Source organism: Babylonia areolata, chromosome 2 (genome assembly GCF_041734735.1).
Source record: "Babylonia areolata isolate BAREFJ2019XMU chromosome 2, ASM4173473v1, whole genome shotgun sequence".
Lineage (NCBI taxonomy): Eukaryota > Metazoa > Mollusca > Gastropoda > Neogastropoda > Buccinidae > Babylonia > Babylonia areolata.
The window spans coordinates 53,028,395-53,042,119 of record NC_134877.1 but is presented as its reverse complement, the minus strand read 5'-3'; the positions used below and the strand labels follow the sequence as shown (position 1 = coordinate 53,042,119).

The window sequence follows — 13,725 nt, the reverse complement described above, 5'->3', positions numbered from 1 at the left end:
GTCGTCTTCATCTCCTACCCACTTCATCGGCCTCGTCGTCCTTGTGCATCGCTTTAGTGCCTCCATCGTCATCAGCGTGGTGTCTGTGTCTGTGTTTCCTGCAGTTTTTTTTCCCTTCGATTGGATAAGTTTATTTTATTCGGGACACCATCTGCATCCGCTTGGAGGAAAGTGCTCAGTTATTTTTTTCTGGTGCCTCTTGTCATGTTATACATTGATTTGTTGATGTATACTTCTGTGTTATAGTTGTTGGTTCGCTTGATCTTCGGGGTTATCTCTGTGTATTTGTTGTTTATAAATGTGCTGATTAAAAATATGTCTACATTTATTCTGTTATAGTCTGTGTTTGTGTTGTCGGGATGTTAGCGCTGTGTTGGGCGGGCGTTTCTTGACCGTTCTCATATAGAGCGTGACAGAATCGTAGGTGCATATGTATGTAGGTATGTATGTTTTTGTGTGTGTGTGCGCGTGCGCGCGCGCGTGTGTGTATGTATGTATGTGTGTGTGTGTGTGTGTGTGTGTGTGTGTGTGTGTGTTTCTTATCGTTCAGTCATCATTCAGATTTGAATACCTCCCTTTTCCACAACATTCTATGTTTCAGTAATTGCTATAAATCGATACCAGCTTGAATAAATTCCAACATGAATGTACCATTACCACAAAAAATTTTAAAAAAACATCCTCGCCCACATCCAACTAGTTGGCCATCAACCACGGTGATGTTGGTAGCAAAACCGACTATAAATACCGTGGATCAGTACGGCTGACGTCATTAAACGGTTACCACTAGCCGGCAAGCAACAAGCGAAGAAGCAAAACGTTGTCAGCGCGCACTGCCCTGAAACTGTAGGCCAGCCGTACGAACCCGAGCACAACACTGCAGAGTTTGCACCACAAGCTCACGTCGCTGTTCTTGTCTGTGCACCGCGGGGATTTAATTTTTGGCCCGTCGTTCATTGTTGAACGCATGGTTCTCACTTCCTAACATAAGGTAAATGTCTGTGGGTGCTTTTGAATGTTGCAGAGATGAAAAGCTAAAACTGCAGTAGCTCCACCCTTGTACTGATCGAGTGTGTCCGCACAACAATTATGTTATATGTTTCTGAAACTGAGTGGAATTCATTTACGTTTTCTTTAAGTCAGATTCAAGACTTTCTTTTCGTAGTTTTCACACGTTCTTTTTGTCGTATACACATTCTTTTCGTAAGCTGCGAGGAAAAAGGGGACTGATGATGATCGATAAATAAGTGCGGAATTTACTGACTTTTCAAGGAGGCGTTGTCTTTTGGCAGGTCAAAGACACTATGTTTTTTTTTTGTGAGGGATGGTTCATCCTGAATGGTTGAGGGGAGAGAGAAAGGAGGGAGGGAGAATTAAGGGACGAGGTGAAAATGTGCTGAGAGAGAGAGAGAGAGAGAGAGAGAGAGAGAGAGAGAGTACTGATTCATATATTTTGTTTATTATCAGTTTAACAAAAACAAACTTTCTGTTCGTGGGGAGATCATAATCAACCACAGATTCATGACGGAAAATGGTGATCACTGAATTTGGCTCACATATTGAGAGTACTACTGGCCAAACGTTTATTCCTCAGTTGTAGAATATGATGAAAAGGTGCAGAAAACATAAAAGCAAAACACAAAGTAACAACAGGCAAAGCTTTCATTTCTCTCCGCGTGATACCTGCTGAACAACAACAAATCTGAAAACTGGAGATGGGGGTGGGGGTTGGGGGGGGCTGTCTTAGGCAGCACACATCGATCGGGCATTTCATTGTTTTACGATCAAAAGATGACGTATCAAATTTTCAAACTTCTCCTTACTACATCGCAACTTTTCAGCTTCAATAAATCGTTATGGAATCGCCATACGAATCTTCGGGCGTAATGTACAAGATAAGCAACTCCAAACAAGTCCAGTTCTTTTGGCAAAATTGTGACTGATGCATTGGACGCGTTCTTCCACCGTCAACAGTGCAGCCTGAATATTCATAACTAACCATCTCTCTGATCAAGGATGGCATTCACATTTTAAAGGCTATTTGTTATCGGAATCATTGAAAAAGAACGTTCTGCTTCGAAAACTAAGAATGTTTCTCTTCAAATTATCCCGAAAACTGGCCTTTTAAAAAGTACTCTAAATGCGCATTTGCAGTGCGAGTTATGGCTTCAGCTTAAAACGATATTCTCAAGTCAGATTGTTGTCCATGGACATTGCGGTGCAAGTGATGAGGCACAAATCTTTCTCTGACTGTGGAACAGCAGTGGAATGATTGTTGACTATTCTGAAACAACTCTCTGGGGGGTGAGTATAGGCACGTGCCCAAAATCACCACCCGGGGGGTCGGTTTCGGACTAGGGAGTGATTTTAGCACACTATACCGGTGGAAAGACACGCAATATACAGAGCCGGGCAGGCTGTTACTCTACAGACTGTGGGAGACAGGGGAAATCCACGCAGATACTACATCAAGTGCCCAGGACGCGCACCAAACGGGTTTCGTGTGAGTGTTCACGATCCACAAACAGAAATGAGGCTGAGTCTGGGCTATGCCTTGTTTCCACACATCACGCTTTCTGACCCACAATGTCGAACACGAACTCTTCCACTACACCCTTACAAAGCATTTCCACTTTAATGGACTGGACTGGTCCATCATCCAAACATAGACTGTTTGCGTTGGTTTCCAGAAGGTTGAACTCGGCTAGCTACCCCACCAACACCGTTAACATCACAGAACTTGGTAAACTCGTGTCACACACACACACACACACACACACACACACACACACACACATTTTAATCAAATGTTTTCGTAAAGCTTGTGCAGACAAAACGACGTTCGGAAATCAAACCGCGAAGAAGGAGCAGGACAAGAAAGGAAGAGTGGAGACAGGGAAGACAAACCTTCACCCGCCTGCCCGAAAGAGCAGATAGACAGAAGGACTCGATCACATACAGACTGACAGTTGGACGTGTAGAACTCAGAACTCAGAACTCATTTAATTGTCGTAAAACCATCATAGGAATTATGGACACTATAAACTAAACACAACAAGCAAACAAAAAGTAAAAGCAATAAGTTGTGAGCACATGCAGGATATTCCATAAGACATAGTTATGGACTGCGAACTTTAAAGCATTCATATATGTATTTTGCCAGTTCTGGTTGGAAATAATTTTGTGGCAACAGAGAACTCGGCCTTTGGATTATTGTGTTGCCAGTGCCATCTGGCCAATGATTCGAAGACTGGGAATTGACTGTCACAAGTAGGCGAGACCTGAAGTCAGAGTACACACTATACTTGTCCAGAAAATGCAGTTCATCCTCTATAACTCCACATGATTTACATAGCCGGTATGTGTATGTGGTGTATGTAAGGGGATCCAGAAGAAAAAATGGCCGAGCTGACCAGCTACAACAGTTCGGACACGAAGAATGGGACAGCGACTCCAGATCAGGCAAGACTTCCGTCTCTGGACAATGGTCAGACCAGAACTAGTAAGTAAATACGCACACCCACACACACACCCACACACACACACATGCACATGTACGCACGCACGCACGCACGCACGCACATGCACATATACACACAGACATGCACACACACACGCACACACACAACCACATGCGTTCATTCACGCATATACATGATCACACGCGCATGCGCGCACACATAGACCCTAACTGGGAACAACAACTATGCAGCTCCCACAAAAGTGCTTGATGTTGTTTGCGTATTGTATGTTTTTTAATTTTATTTTTATTTTTTAACATATAAAATGTAAAGGGTGCAGGTGTATGGTAGTGGGGCTTTTTTTTTCTTCTTTTCTTTCGATCCAGAGTAAACAGGGAGTACCTTAATTATTTACTTGCTGAGTTTTGTTGTCGTTGTTGTTACTTTATTTTTTATCTTTCGATACCGTGAAACATGGTTATCATCATCATCGTCATCATTATCACGTGTGGATAAAGAGAGGGGGGGAGGGAGAACAAGCTGCCACGTAAGACAGAGACCGACCGACAGATTATATATATATATATATATATATATATATATATAGAGAGAGAGAGAGAGAGAGAGAGAGAGAGGGATATATGTCTCTCCCTGTCTGTCTTTCTATCCCTATCTCTCTCTCTGTAATGGACACAGATAACCAGCTGAGCATGTTTTGAAAGACGTTTTGCATGATGTGCAGGAAGTTTATCACTACTCCGTGTGTGTGTGTGTGTGTGTGTGTGTGTGTGTGTGTGTGTGTGTGTGTGTGTGAGCGAGAGAGAGAGAGAGAGAGAGAGAGAGAGAGCTGGAAAGCTTTTCATGATCGTGTCGACCACTTAGGTCGGCGTGTGTGTGTGTGTGTGTGTGTCTGTGTGTGTGTGTGTCTGTGTGCCCGTCTGTGTGCCTGTGTGTGTCCATATACACACAGAAAACTTGTGATAGTGCTATATGTTACAATATTTGTGATTACCACGTATCTTTCCATCACTGCTCCAGTAATCAATGATTTGGTCTTGTAGCTGACAATGGCAGTGCGGGGCCTACTGCAGAATGGGAGGCAGGGGACGGTAAAAAGAGGAAAGAGGAAGGAAAACCAAAGCTGGTCGGCTTTTTCGAAGTGGTGAGTTTGAACTGACGTGTCTTGGAGATTTATCACTTGGCAAGCAATTTGGAACTACAGGTAAAATACGGATGGTCAGCTGACAGCGTTGAGTGAAATGGGTCTCGATGTTCGGGCTCATACTATATAGGGATAGATCTCTCTGTCTCTGTCTCCCCCCCCCCCCTCTCTCTCTCTCTGTCGCTGTTTCTGTCTGTCTCTCTCAAAGGAGAAAATGATTGGACAGAGGGATAAGATCAATGGATCACACCAATAGATAGATAAGTGGCTGTGGGTAGGTAGATATGCATGTTGAGAGATTATAGGTAGACAGGCATGAAACTAGATTATATTGTAGGAGAAAGGAAGGCAGAAACAATGTGTGATGACAATGAAATTCTTAAAAAGAAATATGGCTACTCAATCTCTTTGAAAATGAACCAAATTCTATTTATATGTGTGTATAGGTGTTTAGCAGTTTCTGTGTTCGTTTCTTTGGGTTTTTTCTGCCATCCCTTAGGAATGTGAGGATAGTAGCCCACATTCATGCATGTGAGTGCACACACACACACACACACACACACACACACACACACACACACACACACACACACACACACACACGCCGACCTAAGTGGTCGAAGGTGATGATATTAGACTGAAACTGAAAGGAGATGGATTGTTTTGTCTGAAATCACAAATGTGGATAGACGTAAAGCGAAAGAACGAACACACACACACACACACACACACACACACACACATCACCATCATCATCATCATCATCTGCACCGTTTCAGTGGCATTTCTCCCACGCCGCTCATTTAGATTCCTCCATACACGGGTTCGTCCGTCACAGTTCCAGCGTCGGCAGTCCGCAGGGAACCATCGATGTTAGGTCGCCAGGAGGCCATACACCAGAGGATACCCTGCACTGCTGCTGAGTCACTTCGGTGGTATTCAGTGGTGTCTGTTCTGATTTAAACGTACTTAGGACACCACCTACTAAGCCCCCTACTAACGACAATAATGGTTTAGTCGCTGAGCCAGACTGAGTGACCGCCACCACGTCCCTCAAACAACAGGCCCCCATGAATCTGCCGACACTGAAGACATTGACAGGACTCAACCCAAGCACGGAAGTGGAGGGGTATCGAAACTGAGGTCACCATGAGAGCAGGGCATGAAAGGCCACGGATTTTGAGACTGTTTTGTTTATATTGATGATGATGAAGGGGGAGAAGGATGACGATGACGATGTTGCTATGGGGGTCCATTTTGGTTTGGGACTGCGTGACAAGGCTGTACTTGACGCTTCCTGTCATTAATGATATCCAGGCGTTAACCAGGCCCGAGAGATACAGACACTTGCTGTGTTCGTCAGGTAATTAGAGCAACACTCCCAAAGACGCATCCTTGAAATGGATGGCACTCAACTGTGTGGTCCCAGTCTTCCCATTTAAGCCCACAGCACATTCAACTCTGGGTAGGAGCCGGCCACGGGCCGAAAAACCCACCTCCGCTGGGATTCGAACCCGCGTCCTCCCAGCCGTCAGTCCGCGACGCTAACCACTTCGCCACGGCGGCTGGTTACATACATATATATATATTTATATTGAATCAAAAACAAAAACAACGAACAAAAGAAGAGACAGACAAAACAGCAAGCATATTAAGCTCTCTGAACATTGAAACAGAAAGTGGTGTTGTTGTTTTTTCTCTTGGTGATTGCAGTTCAAGTATTCAGATGGTTTGGACAAACTGCTCATGGCTGTGGGGGCAATATGTGCTGCCACCACCGGTGCTGCTTTTCCGGCCATGATCATTGTGTTCGGTGACATGAACGATCTCTTCGTCGACACGGGTATCTACACTGATTTCCTGGACGACATTGGTGCTTTCTTGACATCCGTCAGTGAGACAAAAGAGTCGATGTTGGCAGATTCTTCAAAACTCCAGTGAGATTAACGTGAATGATACTGGCTTTTCTTCGTTCTAGAAAGTGCTTTTTTGGCTTGTGTACGTTTACACGCAACTTAAGTCTATGTGATAACCTGTGTTTCGATTGTCTCTGTCTCTGTTCGCGCGCGCGTGAGCGTATGTGTGTATGTGTCCATGCAGAACTTTAAGAAATTCTATTACTCTGGAAATACTTTGAGACACCAACCTTGGCTTAAAAACATGAAGAAAATAAATCCGCACATTTTAATTATAATGACAATGCACTTCCGGGAAGGGCACAAAAAGTTATAAAGAAGCAAAAAATAGACCCGAAGTCGGGTTACTGTTATTATCTTTATTTCTTATTCTCATAATTGATAGCAGTCATATTATATATGTATATATTAAAGATTTTTTTTAAAAAGGGAATTACTTCTGGAAATACTTTGAGACACCAACCTTGGCTTAAAAACATGAAAAAAAAAAAAAAAAAAAAAAATCCGCACATTTTAATTATGACAATGGACTTCCGGAAAGGCACAAAAAGTTAAAAATCAGCAAAAATACACCCAAAGTCGTGTTTCTGTTATCATCTTATGTCTTATTCCCATAATTTATTTTATTTATTTATTTATTTTTTTTGTGCTGCCCTATCATCTGCACCGTTTCAGTGGCTTTACTCCCACGCCGCTCATTTAGATTCCCCCATACACAGCCACACCCGGGTTCGTCCTTCGCAGTTCCAGCGTCGGCAGTCCACAGGGAACCATCGATGTTAGGTCGCCAGGAGGCCACACACCAGAAGAGACCCTGCACTGCTGCTGAGTCACTTCGGTGGTGTTCAGTGGTGCCTGTTCTGTTTTTTGACGTACTTAGGACACCACCTACTAAGCCCCCTACTAACGACAATAATGGCTTAGTCGCGGAGCCAGACTGAGTGAGCGTCCCTCCCAGAGTGGAGACCGCCACCACGTCCCTCAAACAACAGTCCCCCATGAATCTGCCGACACTGACGACATTGACAGGATGCACCCCAAGCACGGAAGTGGAGGGGTATCGAAACTGAGGTCACCATGCGAGCAGGGCATGAAAGGCCACAGACTTTGAGACTATTTTGTTTATATTGATGACGATGAAGGAGGAGGAGGATGACGGTGATGATGACGATGTTGCTATGGAGGTCCATTTTGGTTTGAGACTGCGTGACAAGGCTGTACTTGACGCTTCCTGTCAAAATGATATCCCGGCGTTAACCAGGCCCGAGAGATACAGACACTTGCAGTGTTCGTCAGGTAATTAGAGCAACACACCCAAAGACGCATCCTTGAAATGGATGACACTCGACTGTGTGGTCCCAGTCTTCCCATTTAAGCCCACAGCACACTCAACTCTGGGTAGGAGCCGGCCACGGGCCGAAAAACCCACCTCCGCTGGGATTCGAACCCGCGTCCTCCCAGCCGTCAGTCCGCGACGCTAACCACTTCGCCACGGCGGCTGGTCCTTATTCCCATAATTGATAGCAGTCATTTTAGATATATATATATATACATTTTTTTTTTTTAAATTGTAAAAAAAGGGAATTACTTCTGCTTAATATAGAACTTACATGGATGCGTACATCTGTCAGCAGCAGCAAAGTTCTGCGAAGTAATGGGACATGAAACTGAGTATACCGTGGAAAATATTTTTAAAAACAGATCTCACTCATCTAAAACACTAGATTTTAAAATATGACTTGAGGTGTAGAAAAGTTGTGTTTTAAGTCAGTATGTAGGTCTTGCACAATCTACATTTACTCAGGTTGACGTTTTGTGCTTAAAGGTTTTCCTTCCATGAATATTCATAATCATGTGTGTACATATATCAATAGTCATTGATAACATTTAGTTTGTGATGGTGGTGAGCAAAATATATGATTAAGGTCGTTATGTGTGTACTGGTAACTCCGTACCCCCATTCCCGTCTACCCGAGCATTTTCGGTTTCGTTGTTCCTGTAAAACGTGAATTACATGAAGGCTTTGTCTCTTGTTTTGGTTTATGGGTGAATACTTGTGGGAGAGGGGGTGTCAGTTGTATAAATTTATGCACATGAACACACGTATACCCGCGCTCACACACACACACACACACACACACACACACACACACACACACACACACACACACACGCACATTTCTACAAAACGTATGACATATCTCTGTGAGTGCAAAATATTTCGATGTTAACTGCCTTTCCTTCTTCAGAGGATACTGCAGTCAGATATCTACCTTCTACAATGGTACCAAAACGTGCCCCAGTGACTACATCACTGTTAAAATTTTGGATGAAATGACAACTTTTGCCATCTACTATGTCAGTAAGTGATCATAGTTTTCGCCATCTCCTATGCTGGCAGGTAATCACTTATCAGTAAGCATATTATCATTATACATGTCGGGAAGTATGAATTATCTTTCTTTTTCTGTCTACAAATCTGTAAATGATCGCAAATTTTGTAGCAAGTCACTGAAGTATTAACATAATTATCAATTTTGCTACTTCTATGTCAGTAAATAATCCGCCTATGATGTGTTTTTTTCTGTGTTAGCTAGGCTGGAATAGCTTAGTTGTTATAGCGCCGGACTCGTGTTCCTGATGATCATGGGGTGGTTGTCTGAATATCCACCGAGCAGTCCGGGTCAAGGTTTTTCTTTCCCTGTGAGATAACCGTGTTTCGGACTCCATTTCCTGCACGTATTTTGACTGAGACAATAAACTAACGGTTGCATGTGCAAAAAATCCCAACCCCCCAAACTGTAGCAATTCTAGTTTATTTATAATAATCAATGAATTCAGAGCAGTGTTGCCTATGTGCACAAATTTGTTCATTTAGGAAGAGAGAAAAAAGAACTCACCAATTGGAAATGAGATATCTTTTTGAGTGGTCGCAGTTATAAACTGTTTGAAATCGATTTTCATAGGCATTCATTAATATGGATTAGTTTCCTGATGTAATCAGTACATTGTAGTATTTATGGGAAACTGTGTCAGACATAATCATTTAATGTTGAATCTTATGAAGAATGGATCACAGTATATAAAGATTTAGTCTACCACCATTTGATTATGTTGTTTTGAATAGTGTCAGACTGAATCACCTGAATATTGTGTTCAATGGAATACAGTTGGTTCATTCAAATCCTTTGCAGTCACTGGTTTGGTGGTTACTGTGTGCGGTTACGTACAAGTTGTCACCTGGATGGCAGCATCTGAAAGGCAGTCCCATCGCATCAGAAATCTCTTTTTGTACAACGTTCTGCGACAGGACATTGGATGGTTTGATACTCATGAATCTGGAGAACTCAACACTCGACTGGCTGAGTAAGTCTATCCTTTCTGCACTGTTTCAGTGGATTAAAACTACAAAACATGTTTTGTTATTGAAAGGTGAATTTGTTGCAGAAGATCAGTGCACAAACGCATCATTATTAACTATTTACTCCAAAACTACACGTGTATTACCAAACCCCAGCACCAACACTACTAAGACAAATTGCAGTGAAAAGTGGGTGTCTTGCTAAAAGTTACAAATTCCTTGTTTTTAACATTATATTCCGCAAATATCATACTTTTCAGGGATAGTTTTCAATTAAATTTCCTATAGGTTGGCATATTTTGGAACATTTTAGATATTAATGAAATGTAGACAAGATTGGAACAGCGCTTTGGTGCTAGAACTAGGTGTGTGAAAATCATCTCATAACTTGAGAAGGATCAGTTTTGCTTTCTCTGTCTCTGTCTCTCTCTCTCTCTCTCTCTCTATATATATATATATATATGTGTGTGTGTGTGTGTATGTGTGTGTGTGTGTGTGTGTGTGTGTGTGTGTGTGTGTGTGTGTGTGTATTTATATATATTCTTTTTTACAACAAAAAAGATATTCAGTTTATTTTCCAAAATTCGTTTTTGTTTGTTTGTGTGCACACAAAGCCTTATTAATCGCGGATGTTTCTTCTTTCACACCTAGGATTTTGTGGTTTGTGTCTGCAGCGACATCCTCAAGATCCACGACGGGATTGGGGACAAGGTGGCGACACTGATCCAGCACAGCTGTTGCGCCATTGCTGGCATCCTCATCGGCTTCTACTACGGCTGGAAACTGACTCTCGTCATTCTTGCCGTCAGTCCTCTGCTGGTTGTATCAGCTGCTCTATTTGGAAAGGTGAGTTGCTCATTCAGTGTGTGTGTGTGTGTGTGTGTGTGTGTGTGTGTGTGTGTGTGTGTACATACATACATACATACAACGTTCTGAGTTCAGTCCCCAGATTCGTTGAGTTAAGTGTGGAGAATTTTCCAATCTCGCGGGGACAGACCTGTTTGTTTCTTAACCCACCTCATGTGTACACGCATGCAAAAATCAAATATCAGGTTAAAGATCCTATAGTCCATTTCAGCATTCGTAGGGTTATGGAAATGAGAACATACCGAACTATATATCCCAGAAAACTGAGTGTGGCTGCCTACATGGCGGGATGAAAACGGTCATACATATAAAAGCCCACTCATACATACAAGAGACTGTAGGAGCTGCAGCCCACGAACGCAGAAGAAGTACACAAGTTGTCTAATTCGTGAAACATTCTGTCTGCCTCACTATTCCAGCTTGCTGCATCCATGACAACCAAAGAAATGGCAGCCTACGCCAAGGCTGGTGCCGTGGCAGAAGAAGTGTTCAGTTCCATACGCACTGTGGTGGCTTTTGGTGGCCAGGAGAAAGAGGCACAAAGGTACTTGGCGCTGTTCTGTACAAACATGTTGAACTTAGAAAAGTTTCGAACTGAGTCGTAATTGGTGAATTTCTCATGAAACTTTTATTTTGCAGTCACATATAAACATATTTCATGGGTGTGCAAGCATATGTTGTCCACTTGTTTGCAGGCATGTACTTGCACTTGCACGCATGCACACACATTCACGCGCACATATGGTGCAGAGTCTCCTTTGGTGCGGATTCTCATGACAATAAGCCTTGGTTTTGCTATGTACAGGGGGTTAGTGATTAGTAGTTTGGAGCTAATGCCACTGAATTGGCATGGACACATTCAGTGGGACAGCAGAAAAAAATTCAAATAATAAGTACACGGTAAATCAAACTTGTTTTGTGGTTACTTGAAAATTAAAAAACATGTGCCTGATTATGCTCACCCATTGCATATGCATTCTGCTGCAGGAATTGGTGTGAATTGTCAGTTTAATTCTTAAATTTCAATCTGCGGAAAAACATGTCACATTCTACAAAATGAAAGAGATTGCAAAATGAAGAAAGAAAGCAACAGCAGAAACATGATTCTGACTGCATGTCCATGGACATATTTTGAAAAATGATCTTCAGTTTGGGTTCTCAGGCTGTAGCTGAAAGTGTGTGTGATAGAAAAAGAAGTCCAGAAGGAATGTGTATGTACATATCAGTACCTGACGTCAGATGAGCACTCATGTGCATACAACTTTCATGACGCAAAATGAAGTTGTGTGGCCATCATGTTATCAACAGAAAAAATGTGAACCAAAAAAGTTCCCCTTTACTGTTCCAGCTTGTTACAAAAGAAATTCTTCGTGTATCAGTGTATCAGTCATTCCATCTTTCTGTTGGACTATCTTTGTCTGTGTCTGTATGTCTGTCAATACCCATCACTGTGTTTCAGTCGTGAAATGTGAATGAAAATGTTGATTGCAGGTGAGATTGGACAAAGAAGGGACAGGTTAAAACACAAAACGAGACAAGGAAACGAATTTTTGAGTTGTAACCTTTGTCCATTCACTTGGTCAGAACGCATTACTTTCCTGTCTTGTTTTGTGCTATGGCATATGTTCTTGTCCATCAGGTGAGAACAGTACGATCTTGTTTTCACTGTGAAGCACTTGATAATAATGATAATATATTGTACCTATATGATGCAAACTCCCCATATAATGTGCACAATGCGCCTCGCATGAAATAATATATATACACTACTGCATTACAAGAGTACCACACAAGAGCAGATCAGGACATAGAAGTGGAAAAACAAAATCTATGTTCACCAGTACCATACTAGAAATCCCAGATATGAATAATCGCAGAAAAAAGCCACAAAATCCCCCCCCCTCCACTCCCCCCCCCCCCCCACACACACACACATGCCCCCCCACCCCCACCCCACCCCCACCCGCGCGCAAAATACAGCAGACGCCGACTCACAAGCACACACACTAACGTTCTCCAATGGAAAAGGGAAACAAAGGGAGTGTATAGGGTTGGAGGAGACAAAGGACAATGCTTCGTCACATCCAAAGGCCGTTTTGAACGGGTAGATTTTTTAGTTTTCTTTTAAAAGAGGATAGAGTTGGTGAGTGCTTGAGATCCAGAAGAAGAGAATTCCAGACAGAATGTGCTTGATACTGAAAAGCCCTTTGACCAGATGTCTTTGAAGAGACTTCAGGGGACTCGAAGGAGCTTTTCTCTGGAAGACCTGAGAGAACGGGATGGAGTGTGAATATGAAGGGCAGAAGATAAGATGGGAGAGAACCTTCGAAGTGGCAGTAAACCAATATGCCAATTTTGTACTGAATTCTGTACTGGATGGGCAACCAATGAAGTTGAATTAACATGATCTTTCTTTAACTTTTTGAGAATGACTCTGGCAGCATTGTTAAAAATTGTTTGAAGGCGTGACATCAGATCAGATCATTTGATTGGTTTGTCACTGGACATTTGCAGGTACAAGAACAATTTAGGTGAAGCCAAGGCTTTCGGCATCAGAAAAGGCTTCACAGCGGGACTGTCAGTGGGCTTTATGTTATTTCTCATCTATGGGTCCTATGCCTTGGGATTCTGGTATGGTGCTAAGCTGATCCGAGATGAACCAGACAACTACAGTGTGGGCAAGATGCTGATTGTAAGTTCATTTCTTTTTCTCCTCATTGGTTTATTGTCTATTCAATACAATGTGGTTTAGACAATTGTTCATCGATTTCAGCACACGCATGCATACTCAAAGAGTTGATGTGGAGAATGGGTCGTGAGGAGTTAGACATGGGGTGGGGGTGTACTGAGATATTTAGAGGAAAAAAGCTAAAAGTTGTGTGGTGCGACATTGAGTGGAAGGGTCATCAGTCAAACTACCAGTACAACAAGCTACACACCACACAGTGGCATATGACC

The 13,725-nt window shown here is 42.6% G+C and overlaps 1 protein-coding gene across 1 annotated transcript in view; it reads left to right on the top strand.

Annotated features, from left to right (window-relative positions):
• Positions 1 to 3,399: 3,399 nt before the first annotated feature.
• The window catches only part of LOC143277728 (ATP-dependent translocase ABCB1-like), a 51,575-nt gene continuing 41,249 nt past the window's right edge, over positions 3,400 to 13,725 (top strand). The window contains exons 1-8 of the mRNA XM_076582629.1: positions 3,400 to 3,502; positions 4,523 to 4,623; positions 6,337 to 6,560; positions 8,789 to 8,901; positions 9,734 to 9,905; positions 10,575 to 10,746; positions 11,187 to 11,311; positions 13,282 to 13,459. Coding sequence (XP_076438744.1) covers positions 3,400 to 3,502; positions 4,523 to 4,623; positions 6,337 to 6,560; positions 8,789 to 8,901; positions 9,734 to 9,905; positions 10,575 to 10,746; positions 11,187 to 11,311; positions 13,282 to 13,459 — 1,188 coding nt within the window. The remainder of the gene's footprint in view (positions 3,503 to 4,522; positions 4,624 to 6,336; positions 6,561 to 8,788; positions 8,902 to 9,733; positions 9,906 to 10,574; positions 10,747 to 11,186; positions 11,312 to 13,281; positions 13,460 to 13,725) is intronic.